Raw genomic sequence first — 23,172 nt, 5'->3', positions numbered from 1 at the left:
CTAAAACAAAGGCCACAAGACTGCAGTTTGACAACATAAAGAGGGGAGTTTTATTGATCAGTTCATTCTTTACATTTGTAACTGTTTGTATAGCTATACATTCAATAAATTCTTTTTGTGGTCTCAAACCAGATGAACAGCATCCATACAGTCCACTCAGAAGATTAGTGTTAATTTATCCTTGAAAAACAACTTGTACATGTACCACAGTCCCTTATGTACCATAGTATTCCCTGTGTAGTGCACATACAAAGGAATGGCTTTGGGTAGACTGAGGTTGACGGATTTATAGGTGTCATGGCCTTGTCTTGTTTTCTTTTATATTTTTTTAGTTACAAAAACAACATATTTCTTACTATACCTAGTTCATAAATACAGTATATATTATAACCATTCATCTTGTGCTAAAATCAAAGCTGTGCTGCAGTCAGTTAAAAAAAAAATAATCTCAACATCAATAAGATACAGGGAAATGATCTCGCCTGTGTAGATTGTTTACAATATAATGTATACAGTGATTTTACCGCTTTCAATGTCCCTGATTATCTCAAAACCATAGTGTTGTCTATATTACATTACAGTGTGTGTGTGTGTGTGTGTGTGAGTGTGCAAGTTTACAGTTACCGGGAATTGAATTGAACCTTTTTTTAGTGCACTAAGGTTGTGTGTTTATATTTGTGTGTTTGTACTAAAGCCTCGAGAAACAGAGACATTTAAAACAGGAAAAAGGACGAACTGTTATGGTCAGAGCCATGTGGTAATGATGTAAACAGCTCTTTAACATACATAATTACTCAGTCACTCATTGGTTATATAGATGGGTGCCATGGTTACCAATCACGTGTACGATAAAGAACACAATACCACAGAAATCAACATCGATCTCGCTGCCACCAAACTACCTGCAAATTCCTCCCGTGTCCGTCAGTATGTGATTGTGTGTCTGCAGGATATACAAACAATCTACAGGAGTATGAGGCCAAACCATTACATTAATGAACAATATAATCAATTAAAATAATGAACGAAAGAAAACAAAACGGAGAAGAGACAATATATTCTTTTCGGGAGTGGACGGGCACACAGAATGTTGAATATATTACATCGATGTGCGGACGATCCGATCATCAGCCAGACAAACGCTTTAGAAGTTCAGTGTCTCTGACATCATCTTCCACCAGTCCATCAGCTCCTCCCGCTCTTCCTCCTTCCTCTCCATCAGAGACTCCAGCTCAAAGTCCACCTGAGACAGAGAGAGAGAGAGAGAGAGAGAGAGAGAGACATGGAGACAGACGAGAGGTAAGAGGTAAGAGATGATTCTTTTTCAGACTAATTAAGACTTTCCCTGGAGGACTTGAAATTATGTTATTATCCTATATTTTTTCCTTATTTTTACCCAATGCTATGAAGAGACCAATGTGATAGTCTGTCTAAGTGATTGCCGACTTCCTTAGCCTATGTGTGGCTTTCAACCCCAAACTCAATTCTTCCTTACACACATAAATCCTTTAAAACAGATTACAAATATATAGTTTTATTGTTTTATTTTGTTCAGTAATTTCCTAAAACAACCGGGCATCACTCAAACAGCAGTACATAGTGGATTTTCTGGGGACTATTTTCAGCCACAGAGTAATACACAATCGGTGCTCTATTACTGGTTATTTTTGTTACTCTAGTATTTCCGGCAGCAGGATGGAAAAAGTAATTTGGTTTTAATAGTTTTTGGACAACAATGAGGTCTAGGAATGAGCTACAGGCTAATGAAATAAAGTGTTTTTAAATAGGTACTGCATTGTTTTAAAGAGTCACAAGCCACAAGCTTTAAAGTAAATAAACCCTCTCAGAATAAGTCAAATATACAGTAACTTCTCTGCTACAGCCACCTGAATAAAGTGATCAAAGTCTTCAATTCGTAATACCTATTTCTTACTCACATGCTCTAATATTAGGATATTTACAATAAATCTGCCGTTTGTAGATTCAATCTAAAATGCTATTCGTAAAGGTTGCTCACAAACTTTTGACTTGCGCCGTAGACATGATGGATGATTGGATCTAAGGATAGAGCTAAAATGTCTCTAAAAATCATTCCAGGTCCTGAGCAAGCTTACCCTTCTGTAAATATTAGAGGGAGCACACAGTGAATATGGTTGGTTCTTACCCTGGTCGCGGGGCTGTAGGGAATAGCAACCTTTTTGATGACAGTCAGGTATCCTGGGGCAGAGGCTGCCACTTTGTAGTTTCCTGGAGCCAGTAGGCGCCAATAGTCTCCATCTTTGGCTACAAAATACAGATTTTCTCATGAATACAAGTAAGCAACAAACAGAGAATCCAACAGTTCCTCCAAACGCAGCCAGTAGTACCTGATACTATCACTGTGATATGAGGAGCAAATAAAAAAACAGCTGCTGAAAATCCAGTACCACGTCTGTCCACCAGATGGCAGTACAACACCTTACTATTACATTTCTCACACCACACCTCATGTCAGTGGGGGTCTGTTGTAGTGAAGCATAGGTATGGTTGTCATACCTGTGGTCAAGTCATGGTCAATGCCCTCCACAGAGATGGTGGCGTTGGAAATGCCGTTGCCCTGCAGGTCACGCACGAAGCCCTTGACGCCACGGTGAACCTACAAACACACATAAGGCATAAGGCTTGGCCAAGAGGACAAAATGTCTGTTTGGGGGGTTGGAAGACAATATTTCTTGAAATAGTTTAAGTTAGCTAAACTTACTCATACTTTGACCATAAAGGTGTCTAATCAGAAAATGCATCCTGAGTCATATTTGGACCAGTCAAAGGGTTTATTTTGGCATTGACTTGGAGGACTTCTTGGCCATACTTCATTGAATTTAAAACCATTAACATTTTACTCACTTGAGATAGATATTGAAGTCTTCGCTTTTTAGATTCATACCAGATTGAAAAACTACATCCTCATTCTCCAGTGAAACTAAACGAGATCTTTATCTTTGTATTTCTGGTCCTGTTGGGCTGCCTACCTGCTCGATGTAGTTGACCAGTGAGTTGCGGTTCTGCTCCCAGTAGTTCTTGAGTGTGTCCTCACTGGGGAACTTGTCACAGCTGAGCTCCAGAGTGATCTCAAAACAGTTGCTGCTGAGGTAGTTGAAATCCTGCATTCCTGTAATGGTAAAAAAAAACAACAAGACATTAATAAGAGAAATTGAGAGTGACAGTGGAGAACATATATACTTAGACATTTCTTTATGGAAATGAAAGCACAAAAAGACTGATTTGGGAGATTTTCAGTTATAATGGGCTTCATTTTGTTACACCTTAATTTCTTGATTTCACTAAATCGAGCCCAACCAGTCCAATAAAATGCAGCAGTTGATTTTAGCTTGCATACACAGATATATAGACAGAGTACAGTGGAAAGTTAACCCCAATGGAAGGAAGGAAATGAAGGAGGAAGCAACCAACAAGAGTCAAACAGTACAAAATATGCATTGTCAAGGTCTTAAACCCCTCGGCCACCAGAGAACTATATATAAACTAACTCTCAAATACAATATTAACATTAGTAACAGCCTCAACCATATCTGGCCCGGTCTCTTTACCCGCAACTGATCAAAACCTCACATTTTATAAACCTGCTGTCTCTTACCTCCGGGCACGCTGTACCAGGCCCCTCCATTGGTGATACCATCTTTGAAGCTGGAGTCGTCGTCGTTCTTACGGCAGGGTGGTCGTTGAGGGTCGGACATGACTGGGTTGTAAATCGAGTAGGACTTCGCCAGAGACTTGAATGTCACATCGTCTGGACTGGCGCTGTACTCATGGGTGGAGCCTTAGAGGAACACACACAATGATAAAGTATCAACTGGATACCTGCATCTGCAACGCATTAAACGTGTGCCTGGGCAAACACATTTTGTTTACTTTGAATAACAATGCACAGGGAGCCAGAGAAAGAACACATTTTCCATCTGGTTACGACACTCTGAAGAAAAATGAATAAAGTGTTTGTTGTTTCAATTACAGGTTCAAATGTTTGTCTCATTAAAGCAGTGGAAACATTCTCGTATAGAGCAAGGGAACAGTTTATATACAGTTTAACAACCCAAACAGGAAATGTTTGAGATTGTGTGTCCACATATGTGTTTATGTACCAGTGCGGGTCTCATCATATGGGTAGTTGGCCACCACATCTCCTCCATGCAGGTTAGCTGAGAGGACGAAGGGGATGTCCATGATCCAGTGGATCACTGCTTTGGTCTCTGGAGCCAGCTGCAAATGCACAAAATCATAAATTACATACTGCACTTGCAAACAAGTCAAAGAGGCATTTCTGTGTCTGAAATATTATCACTTTCAACACCAGATGTTTTATAAAGCAATAAAGGATACGTCTGGTAATATTCTATATTTTTCTTACTGTCAACAAATCCCACAAAACAACCAAAATCCACAACGTATTAAAGGTCTTTAGGATTTAGGAGGATCTATTGGCAGAAATAGTATATAATATTCATAGGTATGTTTTCATTAGTGTTTAATCCCCTGAAAATAAGAATCATTATGTTTTCGTTACCTTACGATGAGCCATCTTTATCTACAGACATTTTGAACTGCCATGTTTCTACATCAGCCGACAAAATGCAAACAATACAAACACAGGCTCTACATCCAGCTATTCGCATTTTTGTTTCTCCCTAACAGTTGGAAAAGGAGGGTAAAAAGATTATGAAACCAATAAAATAGATTCAACTCATCAAACCGCTCCACTCGGGGATTTTATTTTAGTTTATTACCAAAAACGTGGGCTCTAAAGTTTATTTCAAACCTACAATAGCAGATTTTTCCATTAAGCAGTTAAGGAGCAACATTATCATTCATTTTGAGTCGTGTTTCTGTCCACCTGGTGAACATAAATCCAGTATTTACTCTCTTTTAGCTCTTTTTTTGGTTTTTACCAACTCCTCAGATAAAAAGTTTTCACATTATCATTTAATACTTTGATAAAAATATTTATTATATCCATTAAAACATCCTGCTGTTGTAAAAACACGTACACCAGGGAACCAAATGTTTTTTAATCCACACCTAAGTATAGTCCCTAAAAACAGCTCTATTTACACTGTTCTTTAAAAATAACACGTTATGTAATTGCTACCGGCTTATATAGATTCACACATTCAGTAGGAATGAATGGGTTCAGGGCAGAGAGCCGCAGACAGGGCAGATAAGCTGTAAAGTATTGAGACACATTGTTGTTTTGGTGTTTTAAATGGGATTTGTTGACTACAAGAAATAACCCCTGTCTTTATCCTTTAATCTGCCATACTGTCTGAATCTGGGTGTCTCTTTGTGCACCTTGGTATTTTCATCCACAGCCTTCTTCATGTTCTGCAGCAGGTGGTTGTTGGCTCCGCCCTCCCGCTCATTGATGTAGATGATGCGGTCCAGATCGGGGAAGTTACGGTTCAGATCCACACCCTGCGCGTTACTGCGACCGACAAACCAGTCCTTGATCTCGCCAGGCTGAACGGGAAATGGGAAATGGTGTTTAGACATACATAGGAGCGAAGAGAACAGAAGACAGTGTCTGGAGGTTTAATAATTACTATTTTTACTAGTGTGTGTGTGTGTGTGTGTGTGTGTGTGTGTGTGTGTGTGTGTGTGCTGTAAAGCCAATGTTTAAAGTCAATGTTTGTCATCTTTTATGCTTAATCTGTCTGATGGTCTGGTCCTTGGATCCGGTCTGTGTTGTCCTGCGGCGTATTTACCTGAGAAGCGGCTTTCTCGAAGCCGTCTGGGTTCATGGAGGGCATGAGGTGGATGCGGGTGCTGTGGATGAGGTCGATGATGGTCTCGTTGCCTTGCTGGTACTGGTTGCACAGGTACTGAGCCAGGTAGATGAGCAGCTCTCTGCCCACGGCCTCGTTGCCGTGCATGTTGGCGATGTACTTAAACTCGGGCTCACCTGCAGGGAACAAAAAGACACTTGCTGTGTTACTGCGTCAGAGACAGAGCTCACAGATAATTCTACATTATGTATTCAACCTTTATCTGCACAGCATGTTTATGGCTCAGAGAAAGGATGAAGAAAAACAGGCCACATTATCACAAAGAGAAATATCACAATACTGCCACAATCTTTAGTCAGGAGTCATAGAAACAAACGTTTTCCTTTATCTTTTTTGGACCAAGAGGTGGTGTAAGGTCACTGATTAAGTATTCCCATTTGTGAGGGAGGTTATCCTGGACACACAGGATCTACACACTTCAGCAGTGGCACACAGTAACTCAAAGTTTAAACAGAATTAAACATTACAGACCAGAAGTCCATTTGGACAATAATGACCGACAGACAGTGGATTATTGAGTGCGACTGTCACAGATTGTTCTGCTTAAATCTTAGTGGAGAGCGGCCTGCTGGACTGACAGCTCTGGGATCAGATTAGATTACATCGCAGAGAGTTTGACTCAAGAACCTAATGTTTACAAAATTAGGGAATCCTCAGGGACTTTTGCAACAAAGAAACCTTATGCTGTTGTACTTGTAACCAGTGACTGCCCTTAAAAAAAAGCACATATGAAATTCATGTTTTCACATGTAAAATGTTATATTCCAACACTGAAAAACAGCATTTAAAACCCATATACAGGCACAATGGTTTGCAGAGGTTAAAAGTGTCTGTTTCCATTTGACAATCTGTGAAATGTGTGGGGGTTTTTGTCAAGTAAAATATGCATTTTTTTTTTTTTTTTAAAGGGTGACCGCTCTAACTAGGACTGCAACCAACAATTATTGTCATTATTGATTAATCAGAGGTTTATTTAATTAAATCTTTGAGTCTTTAAGATTTCAGTGTCCGACCAACAGTCATAAAGATATTCAGTTCAGTATTCTGTCACCAGCAGTTGGTTTCAGTTGAACATTCTGTTGCTAGGGGCAACCACTACTGGCAGAGTTCCGTAGTTAGTTCAGTTTAACTGACATTCTCACATCCACCATTTTGTTAAATCTGTGACAGAGCAAATATGGACACGTATCTTCATATCTGTTCCTCACATGTCATTGTTGGAGTATTGTCCTAGGTACTCTTCAATTCTAGCTGCTTTGTGATTTGTGATTTGGTAGTTTGCCTGCTAACCAAGCTATAGCCACCATACTAGCTGACTGAAGCTAATGTGTTGCTAACATTCTGAAGCAACTGATAATTTACCGTTGAGCTAACTGTTTACTCTTGTAACGTTAGCCTTTTACTGTATTAGTATTTTTTACCTTTATCTTTTATCAGCGTTGTTGTTTTTAGCTGTGTATTTCTATCTTCATGTAAATTGTTCTTGTAACTGTAAGTACATTGAGAGCAACATAAAACTGGAGTAAAATTCCTAATGAATCTGACTCTGATTCCGATCTTTTACTGATGAGACTTTGTTTCTACCTGGCAACGAGGGACAATTCATTTGACAGCTAGTCTACACTTTTGTGAATCCAGTTACTGTACCAACAGTAAAAAGTCCTGTCCATTTGTATTTGTCTAATACTGTTTTCATTTTCACACTCTCGCAAAAAGCTTTCAGTAGAAACATCGACGGCCCACTCAAATCCTCAGCTTATACTGATAGTGTGTTTAGCTTCTGCTTGATAAATGACTTAAACAATTCAGGGATTATCAAAATTGTTGATTCATTTTTTATCTCTTTGACCTTTAAAAACTACACACCACGCACGCTGATGTTTTCTCTATGCATAATTTATTTCCTTGTCTTATTGATGTTCGCTCTACCGATGTACGAGAATAAAAACATTACTAGACTATATCAGAGGACACATTGGTTGTACATTTGAGTGCTATTTATATCAGTACCTCATAAAGCTGCTTTTTAATGACCAAGGCTCCAACCATCTGTTTTAATGTACTAATTAGCCGTCCCTTCTCTTTATGTATGCATATATGAACACACACAAGACAGACAGCCGCTAATGAGGGAGCTATATAAAGCCCTTTTAACAAAATGACAAAGAGGATGACTAAGTATGAGCTACACTCTTTTGATTAACAACAAAAAAAGATTAGTGGCTTTCTGTGGCTGTTCTGAGAGCTGAGATGAAAACAATCCTTGTTCAGATCAGTTATAAAATGTAGCTCAAGATCAGCAGATGTTGGGGGGGAGTGTGTGTGTCTTTGTGTGTGTTTGAAGCCAACAGGGGTCCTGTTTTTATAGGCGGGCTTTTTTAAGTGTGTTTTTTACTGTTTTTTTAACCTCTACTCTAATTTGGCTGTTTTCAGGGAATCTCCTTTTTAATTTCTAAAGCTAATAATCTGTATAAAAATAATGCTTTCATGATGAAAGCGAACATGTGTGTCAATATTTTCACATTTGCATCTTGTTTAATCCATTTCGGTGGATTTCTTTGAGTTTTTTGATGTATCTCTAAAATAATCCCAGTGGCTCAATGAGCGAGTAGCAAACACACACACACACACACACACACACACACACACACACACACACACACACACACACACACACACACACACAAACCGCCCAGCACACATCTGGTAGTCAGGTTATTTTTAAACGCTCAAATCTGGTTCCTCTCGGAGTTGCTACTAATGATTTCAAGACTGCAATTAACTCTTTCTGTCCTGACATTGTTGAATAGTTTTTACAGGCTTCTACAAAGCTGTCAAACACATACACTCACACGTTCACACACACACACACACACACACACACACACACACACACACACACACTTTGAAGTTGAACTCTCTGTCTGAATGAGTTACTATAATTCAAGCTATTACACAGATGCTCAGTATCTGGAGACCTTTTCCTTTACACATGTAGGTATTGATGAGTTTAAGATGTGTTTGGGTGAGTTTTTGTTTAAGGAGCAGAAGCAGGTCAGGCGGGAGGGAGGGTTAATGATGTTTCACTGCATAAATTATTTCATATTAATATCGTTTTTGCTAACTCACGCTTATGTAACAGCTCTGTTTAGTCTTTTCACACACATATACCCGCTCACATTTTTGATCAGAGGATGCATTTTTACACAAAGGCGAGCATGACACATCACTGCGTGGGTGGAACAAACCCAAATGTCCTTTCTCCTCTTGAGCCGACTGTGACGTAACCATTTTTTTTCTCAATTTATTAGTCTTCTCTGTCAAACTGTCTGCACCTTGCTGAGCTTTTATTCTCTCCTGCACACCCATAACTACACACACAAAGTGAAAGAAAAAGCGCATGTAAGTAAAACGGCATTGATAACTTCACATTTGGGCAGTTTTGAAATGTACAACCAAAGTGTGATAACTATTTGCCATTTGTGTTTTAGAAACAGTTAAGTAAACAGATTTTATATGTGCTAAATGCACACAAATGGTAGTATTTGTACCTTTAAGGCAAAGATGATGGACAGACACATCCAGCCCAAATCAGGTGCAGGTATGAGCATACGAAGAAGAAGGAGGGGTAGTCTGCACACTAATTAGTTCCCAAAAATAGAAGCAGGCAGATATGTGATATATATCATGTGTTCTCCAAATAGTAGAGGAAGCTGTCATTCTATTTGGCTGCAACTAACTAATGAACTGGTTCATTGTTTAGTCCATAAATATCAGAAAATGAGACACACAGTTTCCAAGAGGCCAATGTCTTGAAATGTCTTGTTGTCCAAAACCAAAATATATTTAATGATATAAACAGAGAAAACTAGCAAATCCTTTTTTTTTTTAACTGATCAACTGATTGTTTAATTTGCTTAAAGAAAAAGGGGTTTGCATCATTGAAGTGTAGACGAAACGTGTGACGTGGCGCCGCCCATCCCTTAAACTGACTCCAGCTCTCCACAGGTCGATAAAAACACATCTGAGGCTAACAAACCCCCTGCATCATCCTGTGCTTTGTCAGGAGTTATCAAAAGTGTCTAGCAGGTGATCAATACGGTCTCCAAGGTGACTACGTAATAATGACTGCCGCTGCAACGTCATTAGGGAAGCACCACATTAGAGTGCTCTCAGCTGCGTGGCAACCCCTTACACGGCAGGTGCTTAGGGAGGTTGAGTAAACACACTCTCGCTCTGCCTCTGTCTGTCTCGTCTCGTCTTCGTATACTCACACACACACAGTCGTGTACAAGCAGTTTGTGAGCTCTGAATGACAGCTGTGTCATAGATAGAGCAACAAAATATGTCAAATAAAAAATATACATATGATAAAAATGCTCATATAGTTGATACATGTACAGACAGCCAAATTCTTTTAACAGAATACACCTGTTGTGTTGTCCACACTAGTGTTTTTTTATTATTTACTAATGCTTTAACTGATGATTATTTTTATTATCAATTAAACTGCAGATTATTGTCTTAATTAACTGGTTAATTATTTGGTATATAAAATAGTTTGATGTAAAGTCAGAAAATTGTGAAAGGTTTGCAAGGTGACGTCTTTATATGTCTTGTTTTGTCCGATAAACCAACAAGCTGACCTAAAACATTTAATAGAATCAAAATATTTGCTGATGAATTTTCTGTGAATTGATATTTCAGCTCTAATACTCATAAAGGAGGCGTCCATACATTTCTACATTAATGCGTATGTGCATGTACTGGTTGATCATTTGAACACCTCTTAGATTTACAACCATGTCCATGCTTAACAACATCACGTGCCATGATTCTTAGCCATCGGTAGCTTTGTGGGAGACAATAACTGCTGTCATAAACTGTTTAAATCCTACTACTCAGAGTGAGCTAGTTTCAGCTTTCATTAGCAAGAAAAATGAAAGAATCCTTGTAGATGAAAACCCCACATGAAGCGAGTAGAAGAGATGAAAGGAGGTGGGACTTTGGCTCTCTACTGCTTGTATGGCCATTGACCGATACACAGCATCAACATGTAGTGACGTAACGCAGCGTGTTGAGATGCAGAATACGAGGCGTGCAAACCACACAAAAATAAACTGCAGGGAGAGAAAGAAAAAATCAAGAAACAGAAAGATAGACAGTGAAGGCAGAGAGGAGGAGGAGGAGGAGGAGGAGGAGGAGTGCATTGGGGTGTCTGATGTATAATAAATGACCTCTGGCTGATGCCTTGGTCTTTCTCTCATCCTCCTTCCGTTTCTGCCTCTCCCTTATTCCCTCTACATTCTTTGGCCCACCCCTCTCCTTCTCCCTCGTCACCCTTGCACTCCTGTTACATTTCCCGTTTTCTCAATCATCATTCCTTTCTTTTTTATCTCCGTTTTTTCATCAACTCCTCCTTCTCTCCTCAGCTGTTTTTGCTATCTCTGCTGCTCCTCGCAGCTAAAATGTCCAAACAATGCACTCAGTTTACACTCCTCCATTGTGCACTATTATTATTGTACACTACCTGTTTCACTTTATATTCAATATGCCGGAGACAGCAGGCATATGTCATCTGATACAACCATATCCAGCAGTGTGTCTTTACACTTTAACTGGGCATCTGTGTGCGTGCTCACTGGGGATTACATACTTCCTGTGCTGTCTGATAAAACAGTCCGCCACATGTATGGTCTACAGCATATTGGACGAAGCAGTGCCTCATACTGACATGATTTTTTTTCGCCTTCAGACAAAGCCAAAACCCATTAGAAGATAGAGTTTCTCCTCCATACATATGAGCCTTGTAAATACTTCCAGACATGAGAGTCAAAAGAGTTTAGCTGGAGCCCATTTCACTGAAGAGAAACCCCTCTTTTCAGCTCTTGTACACTCAAATATGAGCCAGCTGCAAGAAGTAAACACCTCCTTTGAATGAAAAAACAGGTCGCCCATGTTGAATGGTGATTTAAATCCTTTACCTAAGTAGAAGTACCAATACCACACTATAAAACTACTAAGAAACATACTCACTACACATCCGAATGGCCCCTGATGGAGTTATATTTTATATTATATCGTGGAATTTTATCAAAGATGTGTTTATGTGTAGGCTGCATTTAACTACTTTAAGTACTGTTGGGTAATCTGCAGTAATTATATATTATAATATTTGTATTTTTAATGTAAAATGTAATCTGTAAAGTTAGTAGTAACAAACACTGGAAACAAGGGGAAACAGTTGGCTGCCAACCGGCACCTCTTTAGCTCACGAATTAACACCTATACACTGTCAATGATTGTAATATCTCATGTTGCCTGGTAACCAGCTAAGACTTCAGGAGGTTACTGCTTGACCAAGAAATAGTACACAATATAACCTTTTGTAAAATGGAAAGCTTTGTTTTTCTACAATTTATTTTTGTTAATAGTGAGAATTAGAGCTGCTGGTAGACATATTAAACGTTGGACAGAGACAGGCAGCTGTTTCCATCCCTTTCCAGTCTTTGTGCTAAGCTAACAGGCCGGACAAAGAGACATTGTAGATGAGAGTGGTATCAAACCTGTCATTCAGGTCTTCGCCAGAGAGTGAATATGCATTGATATGGTGAACATTTGGAGTCATGCTTGTGTCTACCTGGCAAATATAAGTCCATTATTAGCTCCTGTGTTCCACTTTCTTCACCAGCTAGTCGCTTAATTGCATTTGCTGTTTGGTGCTGGACAGGCAGCGTAACTAGCAGCAGAAAGCAGCTGCTACTAGAAGCAACGCTAATGAGAGTGGTGAGAGTGAACCTGAACAGGAGGTTTTTAGCAGGCCATAAAACCAAAACCAGAAAGGTTTAAAGGTTCTACTGAGAACCACAGAGCTGCAGGGTTTCTAATAATTCTCTGTGGGTTTATTACTACTAGTGACCCATTTCACATACAAGATGTGATCAATTACAAATTAAAAATAATGATTATAGCTGCTTACTTGAGTAAATGTTACTGCACACACACACACACACACACACACACACACACACACACACACACACACACACACACAGTATATTAATATGTAACCAGTGTGTTTACACTCTTGGCTAAAGGCAGTTCCTGTGCCACAGCGTATGACAGATGGCTGCTTGCTGACAGATGCATGAGCTCAGGACCGTCATCCTCCGGAAACCAGACGGCCAGCCAACCACGAGCTGCCAGTCAGCTCAGTGCACTAAGCCGATCTGTTGCCCCGGCAACAGCTATTTCGGCTCCACCTTAAGAGTTTGCACACATCGCAGGGTCAGATAAAATATTGGTAATGCACCTCAGAGGGAAGCCTGAAAATTGCTTAACATTTCTTCCCCTGATACTGAAACCATCATCTATTTGTCCCCTCACTCTCCTTTACTCCATCAGTCTCTGGAGCTCTTCTCCCTGTTTCCTCTCTCTCTGTGTGTCATCCACCTCCTTCTTGCTGTGTGATGTTTTGCTCAACAGAGGTGGAGGGAGAGGAGAGGGATAGGTGGGGAGAAGGGGAGGGGTGGGAGGTGCTGCCCCTGTTGGTTAAGCAGCGGCTTGGAAACTCATCTGGTAGTAATAAGGGCTCCACAGCGCTACTGTGACTCATGCCTGTGCGCACCCACCAGACTATTACAGGCTTATTGAGTACGTACATACGGTCATTAGACTCTGTGACCAACGCGAGCTGCACAACACACAAAAACCCTGTGGTGCACCGTTAAGACCAAATACACCCAGAGAAAGAAAATACACCTTTACACACAAATGCTACATGGGACATATAGTTGAAACACCACAAACTACACTGTAAACTATATATACAGTAATTACAGGGTTAGGAGTTTGTTTTTCTTCAAGAGCTCTGTTTCAGTATTACATGGAAGAAATTAATCACTTCCTGCAGTATGTGACTGTTAAATCACCTGTTTACAGGAATCACTGTTCCCAGACGTTCATTACAGGTTAAATGCACTACGGGCTAAATCCATTAACGTTGCATTATTGCTTTATAGGTGCCAACACGCTGAGCTTTCACCAGGTATCTTTTTTTAACGCTTACAGTATGTATGTTTTTTTCTGGGTGATGTAGTTTGTTTTGGTTTTAAAGGGTTAAAAATGGCCACTTGGGTAAATTTAGTTTGGTTTAGTTACTACACAGACTTTTATGAGGGATTGAATGATGAAGACCTGGACTTATTTCCACCGTTGTCCCTGGTGTACAGTCCCAACAACTTTTATCAAGATACATAGCTAAATCTATAATATTGAAGTGGGTATATAGTGTCATTTAATTCCAGCCTGAGATAATAATAAAAACATTAGGGAAGGAGTAAAGGAACAGTCTCTCTCTCTCTCTTAGTGTCTCCATCACACAAAAACAGTTTAACATAATTCAGGCCCATCCTACGTTACCAAAAACCATTTGAGCTGACTGGTGTGTTTTCTACTCCTGCTGTTTCATGGCCGATACTCCAACCATCAGATACATATTCAAGGTGATGCTGGACTCCAGAAATACTCTCTATGTGGATTTTTCTTCTACTCAGGCGTGACTTTAGAAACAGAAGAAGGTGTGGTGGTTGCCCATGTTTGTATGTTCATGTAGCTGGCGTGGAAACATCACATCTTCTACTCTTTGGTTTCCTCCAGTGTGAAGGACAGTGATGGGGATGCTGGGAAGTCAAGACACAACCCAGGATTATCATAACTCCTACCAACCCCATTAGGACCCACAGGTTCATTTAATATTCAGTAAAAAGCCTCCAACACTGAAAGCTATGCCTGAATTCCTTTCTCTGCTATGCTGCAGCCAACACTGCTTATACATTTGCGTTTGATTTGATGTTAATTCAAAACGCAGCCCATGTGAGCCCGTGGCGTGATCCGCCGCCGTCTTCGGGGTGTCAGAAGAATCACGACTCGGGATGAGCACGAAGAGATCCTTATCAACCAGCAAAATGGCGGCCTTACGTGGCTGATCCCACAATCTATCATCTAGAGTCCTCTGAAGCGGCAGGCCCCTGCGCTCACCGCTTTTTTACGCGCAGCTCAAACCCACCTGCCTTGCGCTCCTCGCATCCTCCCCCCTGCGCAGGTCGACTCTGTACAGCCGCACCGCACACAGATAGTCTATAAGAGCACGAGCAGGGCTGTATGCGCAATAGTGCGTGATGTGTTTGTGTTATCACAGTGTGCGGTGTTGGGTTCCTAACCGTGAAGAAAAGCGGGGACAAAAGGAGCGGGACGGGGAGGGAGGGGGGGAGAGAGGGAGGGGGTAGTGCATATATTCACCGCATTATGAAGTAAGACTTTACGTATGCGTAAAAACTGACCAGGCTCGTGCGTCCCGGGGTTGTCGGTCATCTCCAGCACCAGCAGCTCGCGGCCCTCGAAGCTCTCCCCGATGGTGTAGATGCGGGTGATGGTCGGGCACTGCAGCCACACCGACACCAGCGCCTTCCGCAGCTCCTCATAACGGTGGTACTCGAAGGAGATCTCACCACCCTCGGTGCCGGCCGCGCTGACCAGGGCGACCGCCGCGGCCCCGAATAAAACTACCGAAAGGAACTGTTTCATTTTGACTTGTCCTCTTCTTCCCCTATAAGCCCTGTCTGTCTGCCTGCCTGCGGCTTGGTCCCAAGCCTTATCTCTGTGCTGCAGCCTCGCTTTAGGCTATAAATATCTCTCCCTGTGCAGCTCTCTCTCTCTCTCTCCCTCTATCTGAGTGTGATGCGCTGCTGTACCTGAGCGCAGACTCCCTCCAGTGTAAAGCCCGACAGAGGATTAGTGCATCCGGATAACATTTTCAAAATAAATACCTTTTTTTTCCCCCTCTCAGATGAAAAGCAGAAGGTGTTTGTTTCATAGTTTTCACATATAAAGCCACATATTTAACTCTAAAGGATATTTTAAGCAAGATATACCCAAATAAAGACACGATGGAATAAATCCTTGTTAAAAATAAATGTTTATTATTATGGATTTGTTATTTCCTGATTCTTTCACAATATCAGAGTCAGTTTTATTTCCTTCAAACAACACATAACCAGCTCTGCCCGCACTGTGGTGAATAATATTGGCAATATGAAATAAAAAGGTCAGTGGGGAAAACAACAAACTTTATTTGAAAAAAAGGAAATTTTGAAATAAAAACTGATGGACTTTAATAAAACTGACTTACAATAAACTGTATCATTGTGAAAGCAGGAAAAAATAACACTTCATAACCAAGGATCTTCACTTTTCATTAGTTTATTTCACACTTTCATGGTTGGTTATATTACATATATATTACACATTTATTTTATACTGTTTTATTTACTTATTTAATATTCATGGTTATTGCCTATTTATGCTGGATTATTTGTTTATGATATAATTGCTTTTAAGATTTTTTATCACAGCTAAAATTCTACCAAGAAGACCAAGCTCTTGTTTTCAAATGAACATGTTCAGTCTGTGTTATTATTCCAGTGTGTACTCTGACAACACTTTATTGTTCTGTAAATGTTGCTACAACAATTAATCAATAAAGTCAGTGAACAGAAAATTTATTATCAACTATACTGATTATGAGTTATTCCTATTCATCAAGAAAAATGCCTGTTTTGTGTCACTTTTAAATTGAAAACTTTAAAGCTTTGGACTGTTGGCTCCAGCAAATTGTGATGGTATTTTTCTCTATTTTCTAATATTGCATAGACTCAATAGTCATTCATCAGAAAAATAAGCAACATATTCAACAATAATGAAAATAACTGTCAGTTTCAACCCTTCAGTTTGTGTTTCTACTAACTCAGCTTTGGTCCTTAATGTACAATCTGCCTCACTTCCTGTTTGGTACCTGCTGCTGGCTGACTTGACTACAGCTGTGTGTGCTGGATGGGGCAGTAGGGGTGTGTCCACAGTGCAGCAGAGAGATGGAGAAAACCTCCAGTACATGCACTGAAACACCAACTTCCCCATTAACAGAGGAACACACTTACTGAGAAGATTCAGATCGGTGATGTTAATCTTAAACAGAAACTGTCAGTAAGAAATGTGTTCATATGTCAATAATGTATATTATTTTATTAATGCAGAAACACATATAGATATATGTAGATCATTATTTTAAAAGCCTGAAGTTCGTTTTTGTAACAAAATTTCCAATTCTGTCACAAAAAAAATCAACACAACCAAACTCCTGTTTGAATTTCTTCATACCTTTTTATTCTAATATGACAAAAACAGGAAAAACAAAACATTTTCAAGGTATTTTTTTTGTAAAATCAAAATGTATTTATTCTTACAGTCTCAAACAAAATAGGCTTAAACAACTTAGAAGTGCCTTATGAGCCAATCCCTTCCCTTAAAAAAATCTACATGGGCGTGCAACACCTTCAAACAACTTGTTCGGCACTGAGTTTCTACGGTTCCCCCTCCGAACTGCAGCTGTAACACAAATATCACTGTGACTCAGTTTAACTCAAGGGGAAGCGCTAAAGTGCTCAAACATTCAGAGGTATACGGAAGCATTTCACAAGAGAGTCGTATAGTACAACTTTTTTTTCATTCAATGAGAAAAGCAGCAAATCAAAAATGAGGATGTTGATGGTTTTTATTCAGCCGACAGCTGTTGATAGAAGCAGACAACAATACTTCTTTTTGCAGAAAGGCACAGAAGACGGACTGAAGTCAACATGTAGTCCGATTCAGAATCAAACCACAGTAGTCCTGATTCATTTAAAGTACACCTTTAATGTGTGGGTGTGTTTCATTAAGTGTACCGAGAGGACACTGTTGGTGTGCTCACTGTGAGTCTGCACAACTCACAGCCTCTTCCACCCTCCTCCTGACAGACCAGTTGTGTGTGTGAACTGAGGCACGAGTGGTTTACTGCTCCTTCTTGTCTTCCTGTTTGTGCATGTACTTGTTGTACTGGTTGTCCGTCCCCAGCAGTTTGTCCCACCAGGTGAAGGTGGAGGCGTAGTTCCCAACAAAGTTCATGTGGTGGAAGTCGTGGAAACGGGTGCCGGCGTAGAACGGGATCAGGTGGAGCGGGTTCAGAGGGATGTCGTAGCCACTGAGAGGGAGCAAGAAGAAATTTAAGAATGTCAGATATCCATTAAAATATATCACCAATCTTTGTTGTGTTGCAGATATTAAGAGGCAATGACAAAGATCCCTCCAACGGGGCTAAAGTTTTTCAGATGGGGTATTAGAAATGATCAATATTTGTGTTGTTGTAATGGCGATACTTAAGATAGGATGCATTTGTTCCTCTCTAGTGGTTGGTTATTAAGATCATGTACGTTCTCACAAACAATAACACTTGATGACTTACTCCTCCTGTGTTTAATATTGTTGCACTGTTGGCTAAAATTTTTAATTTTTTTAAGTTTTATCTTAGAGGACCGAATTGCAAAAAAGGCAAGAAAAGCTTAATGACTACAAGAGAAAATGTTATAAATTAAGGCACAGTCTGGAAAATGGAGGAATTATTCATGTTTATAAATGAATTAATTTATTCTAAATCTATTTATTTCATCTATCTTTCTTTGTTTCGTGTATTGTTCTTTTTAGAACTGCTGTAAGTTATAGATGTTGTATATTGTATCTGTGATTCAAGGATTATTTCATCAATAATAGAAAATACTAACAAAGATTGTGTATTCTAGAATAAGTACGTTATTTAAGATAAAATAACAAAGAATAAATTATTTTTAGATCATTTTTAAAAGCAAGCTGCAAAAAGACAGAACCAGGAAAATAAATGAGCAAAATAAAATAAAATTCAATTAATTTTTTAAAACTGAATTAAATTTTATTAAAAATTAAAGTAAATAAGTAAGAACATAAAAGACAAGAAATCTAAAACAATTTAAGAACAGGCGAGTATAAAATAATGTGTTTTAAAAGACATTTAAACAAAGATAAAAAAAACTTGCTTGCCTAATCAACCTGTATTATTCACCTCCTGCCTCATGTCTGGAGGAGTCTCTTTTTGTGTATGTGCATGTAAGTCTTAGTATAAATGTATGTATGTAATCCAAAAATAATAGCAAAATATGAATATATTATAATAATAAGTCAAGATGAGACTCTCAAGAGAAAGGAGTTCTATGTCACCTGATAGTATCTGGTGTTCTCTGTGGCCCTCTAGTGGCCGAACTCACAAGTTACTGACACAGTTAACATGAGAACTATCTGTCTCACAGTTTATTGTTATCAGTGATGTAACTGCTGCTCTCTTCCTCCAGAGCTGATTTTATATTCAATGAATTGTCTAACGTAGCAGAGAGAGGGGGAAGGAAACAACCGTTGTTGTGTCCTACCTGTGGACATCAATGGTCTCCAGCAGGCGGAAGGACACCCAGGCCCACAGGAAGAACACGTGGTTACAGAAGATCATGATGCCGATGAAGAAACCAGCACCGAGGATGAGAGTCTCAGCAGGATGAGCGTATTCTGCCTGCATGCCGAACGGAGCCTGAGGGACGGCAGAGACACTGTAATGTTTATGTGTGTGTGGTCATGTGTTGGGTGCAAGGCCATGTTTAATGAGTAACTCTACTGTAAAGAGAGGTACCAGACTGTGTTTATTTATCTTATCATGTGCATGTTTTACTCACGGTGAACTCGTGGTGGACTTTGTGGATGTATTTGTAGATCCTGCGGTGATGCAGCAGGCGGTGCAGGAAGTAGTGCCAGGTATCTTCAACAACAGCACAGCCGAAGCACTGAGCCACGACGTACGGCCTGCAAGGAGGAGAGAGCAGCTGATAAATGCAGCACGTGTAACAAAACGCCATTTCAGGGAGTCATCCATTCAATTGTAAATATCTTTTTTTTATCCCACAATGGATGACCAAATACTTCCGAGTTTGCAACAAGAGACACAAACATACATTATCATAATAAAAGATTATCATAATAAAAGATACATAATACATAAAAAGAGACTCCACCAGACATGAGGCAGGAGGTGAATAATACAGGTTGATTAGGCAAGCAAGTTTTTTTTATCTTTGTTTAAATGTCTTTTAAAACACATTATTTTATACTCGCCTGTTCTTAAATTAAATATCATCCTCAGTGTTGGTTTCTCTCCTGCTAGATTGCCATTGCCAATACTGTTGTTGCTGTGCACCTGTCTGTCTGTCTGTCTGTCTCTCTCTCTCTCTCTCTCTTTCACCCCAACTGGTCGAGGCAGATGACCACCCACCTCTCTTTATCTGTCCTAGGTTTCTGCCTTTTAACAGGCAGTTTTTCCTTGCCCTTGTCGCCAAGTGCTTGCTCATGGTGGTACTGTTGGGTCTCTGTAAATAATGTTTTAAAGAGTTCGGTCTAGACCTACTCTATTTGAAAAGTGTCCTGAGATAATCTGTTATGAATTGGCGCTATACAAATTGAATTGAATTGAATTGAATTGAATAATGCACACCCTGTATGGGCAAGAAACTGCTACATAAATACATGTACTAATATTATTTTTATATGTATGTGTAAATTCTGTAGTTCAAATGAATGATTAAAAGCACATTGTAGTTAAAAACTAATAAAACAGTTTGTTTTAAAAAAACAGACTCTTAATATGATTTTAATATTGCAATATTCATTTAAACCATATTTCCCAGCTCCACACATTCATCTAGAAAAATGGTTTCACTGTATCTATCAACATCTATCTAATGACATTAAGATAAAATTGTTTGTTTTACGTGTGAAGCAGATTTGCATCAATCACATGCACGTATGTCCTGTTCTAAAGCAGAGTGATGGAGGCATCACAGGGCAGGAAAATAGTCTTTTTAGGATAAGTGATCTCTGCAGGAGAGCTCTGTGTCATTAATTTTAAGGCTATGCAGAGCTACAGTTTCTAAAAAGAAAAGAAAATAAGTTTTCTGTCAACAAATGTCACCTTTCTACCATCATCACAGTTAGCCTGGGCATGGATTTAACATTTAACTTGAGAAAAAAGCTAAAAGTATTGCTGTCTAGTCTACGTCTAGGGTACTTTGAATGTGACATGTTTATTGCACTTCCACTGACCAGCGTGGCATGGAGTCCCAGTCATAAGGGATGTTGAAGAACTCGGTGAAGTAGTAAGTCCCACAGATCAGAGGCAGCTGGATACAGAAATGGTTGAACAGCAGCATCTTGAAACATCTCCACTGTTTCTCCCAGGTCTCCGGCTTGTCCTGCACACAACGCACACACAGAAAGTTTATGTTTGTGGGGCTTTTAGTGCCTTTAATTGATAGAGACAGCTGTAGAGTGACAGGAAATGTGACTTAAATTAAGACATAACAACCAAAAACCCACACATACCTGTTGGATCTTGTATTTCTGCATGAAGGGCATGAACTGGAAGAGGAAACCGGGCAGGCAGAACAGGAAGTAGATGAACTCATGGACGATGAGCGACCCCCAGGTGGCGATCTGGAACTTGGTGTAGTTGTCCAGCATGTAGCCCCAGGCATGTTTCAGGGAGGGCTGGAAGGGGTTTTCTGGCAACACTGCATCCACGTACTCCACCGCTAGGTAGGCGGAGCTCAAGATGTCTGCCGTGTCGTTCACCGCCATGATGGACAACGCAAGGTGAGTGCAGGTCCGGAGAGAAGACTGGAAAACAGGAACACAGTGTTACATGTGCAGTTCTCAGCAGGATCTAAGTCATTACAGCTGCAGGTGGACAGCTGATAGTCCACTCCAGGATTGTCTTTCAATCACAATTTTGTGATGAATTTATATTCATTTCAAAATGTACCTTAAATATAAGATAAGTAGTGTGTGTGTGTGTGTGTGTGTGTGAAGCAAAATATGTTTCAGGTATCAAAAGTTAAACTTATAAAGCAAAATGGCCTCTTTTAACAATGTTATATATCATATTATTACATTATTATCAGTGCAATAACTTATAAGCAGTATTTTAATATTGCAGCTAGTCTAACTACTTTTTTGGATGTAAAATCTGAATCTGCAAAGTAACTAAAGTTGTCAAATAAATGTAATGCAGTAAAATAAAAAGTACAACAAACAGGAGTAGAAAGTTAGTAAAAATAAAAAGTAGCACATCATGGAAATAGCAAAGGAAAGTACAATAAGCTACCTGAATGTAACTCTCCACCTCTGCAGAATTTAAAGACAATGTACTTCTGAAATACATAAACTCACAAAAATTTAAACTCGTTTTTAAATCATAGTTTATAATCTATCATCTATATTGAGAGATTATAACTTCAAACAAATCTAAAAATTCTGCTGCACATATAATTACCACATCTCACTGTTAATATTTATTCATTTTACAGGTGCTGATGTTTTTTTTTAATCTTTTATATGGCTTTAAAGCAGAACTATGGTACCCTATATGGCATATTGTTGTATAACATGTGCATAAGGCTTCAATAAATAGCATTTGAATCATAAAATCTATACAGAAACACACAGAATCACACTGCTGACACACTGTTAGTCCAGTAAGACAATAAACACTCATACACTTCATTACATTCCCACAGAGGAGACTTTAACAGGTAAAACGTCCCACTGACACTGACACTGTTTCACAATTATTAATTAACGACAGGTTTGCTTCAAATTACGAAACAAGCCTAAATATTAATCTTTAGATGTCACAGCTCGCAACCCAACATCTGCATATATTCTTCACTGCACTACATAAAGATTTACTTTGACAAAGTTCACCTAAATACCTCATTTGTGGCTAAAAGGACGGTAAACACTCACCTTTCCGCGGTACGTCCCGTCTACCTGAGCGAGGGGCAGCTGGCCGGGTGAAGTACAGTAATATGGAGCAACCTGATTGGCCGAGAGGAGAGGAGACTGACGTCGGGGGGCCGAGCGGCGTCGCTGATTGGTCCGCGGGATGGAGTGATGATAGTGAGACTGTAGGTTTCTACAGCAACGGCCAATCAGAGGCGAGCTCGGCTTTCATAACCATCGCGGCGTTGAACGGACTGCATGAGGGAATAAATGGTCTGAGAACTTTGAGTCATACGTGTTGTGTGTCCTCCATCTTAAATTTACATTATAACAGACTGAAACTCCCACTGTCAGCTGGGGAAGTCTTGTCTAATACATTGTGGTATTAAAGTTGATTCAGTGATTTATGAATGAAGGTATTACATTCAATTAAAGTACTATTACTGATGTTTTTGCTCAAGAAAAAACACATATATAAGTTTCCTGTTTGTGCTGGTTGCTGTTTTTTCTGGTGTATTTAGACATAAATATATACGTCTTGTCATATCTAACATTTAATTGTGATTTTTTTTGTATTAGGGCTGAGTATAAGTTCATTTGTTTCAGTACTAGAGCT

General features: G+C 39.5%; 2 protein-coding genes across 2 annotated transcripts; both read right to left on the bottom strand.

Annotated features, from left to right (window-relative positions):
• Positions 1–26: 26 nt before the first annotated feature.
• Positions 27–15,587, bottom strand: cpe (carboxypeptidase E). The gene is made up of 9 exons (XM_051384055.1): positions 15,179–15,587; positions 5,757–5,953; positions 5,344–5,511; positions 4,140–4,257; positions 3,635–3,817; positions 3,009–3,148; positions 2,536–2,635; positions 2,165–2,283; positions 27–1,243 (listed from the first exon to the last, which is right to left on the bottom strand). The coding sequence occupies exons 1-9, from the start codon at positions 15,420–15,422 to the stop codon at positions 1,145–1,147; spliced, it is 1,368 nt and encodes a 455-aa protein (XP_051240015.1). The 5' UTR covers positions 15,423–15,587; the 3' UTR covers positions 27–1,144.
• A 1,840-nt stretch (positions 15,588–17,427) lies between these two features.
• Positions 17,428–22,681, bottom strand: msmo1 (methylsterol monooxygenase 1). The gene is made up of 6 exons (XM_051384056.1): positions 22,581–22,681; positions 21,159–21,452; positions 20,880–21,028; positions 19,460–19,586; positions 19,163–19,317; positions 17,428–17,910 (listed from the first exon to the last, which is right to left on the bottom strand). Exons 2-6 carry the CDS (start codon positions 21,411–21,413, stop codon positions 17,721–17,723), a joined length of 876 nt encoding a protein of 291 aa, XP_051240016.1. The 5' UTR covers positions 21,414–21,452; positions 22,581–22,681; the 3' UTR covers positions 17,428–17,720.
• Positions 22,682–23,172: the final 491 nt, after the last annotated feature.

The sequence above is a fragment of the Dicentrarchus labrax genome, unplaced genomic scaffold (assembly GCF_905237075.1).
Source record: "Dicentrarchus labrax unplaced genomic scaffold, dlabrax2021, whole genome shotgun sequence".
NCBI lineage: Eukaryota > Metazoa > Chordata > Actinopteri > Moronidae > Dicentrarchus > Dicentrarchus labrax.
The sequence above is the reverse complement of the archived record's forward strand: the minus strand, read 5'-3'. Positions and strand labels throughout refer to the sequence as shown.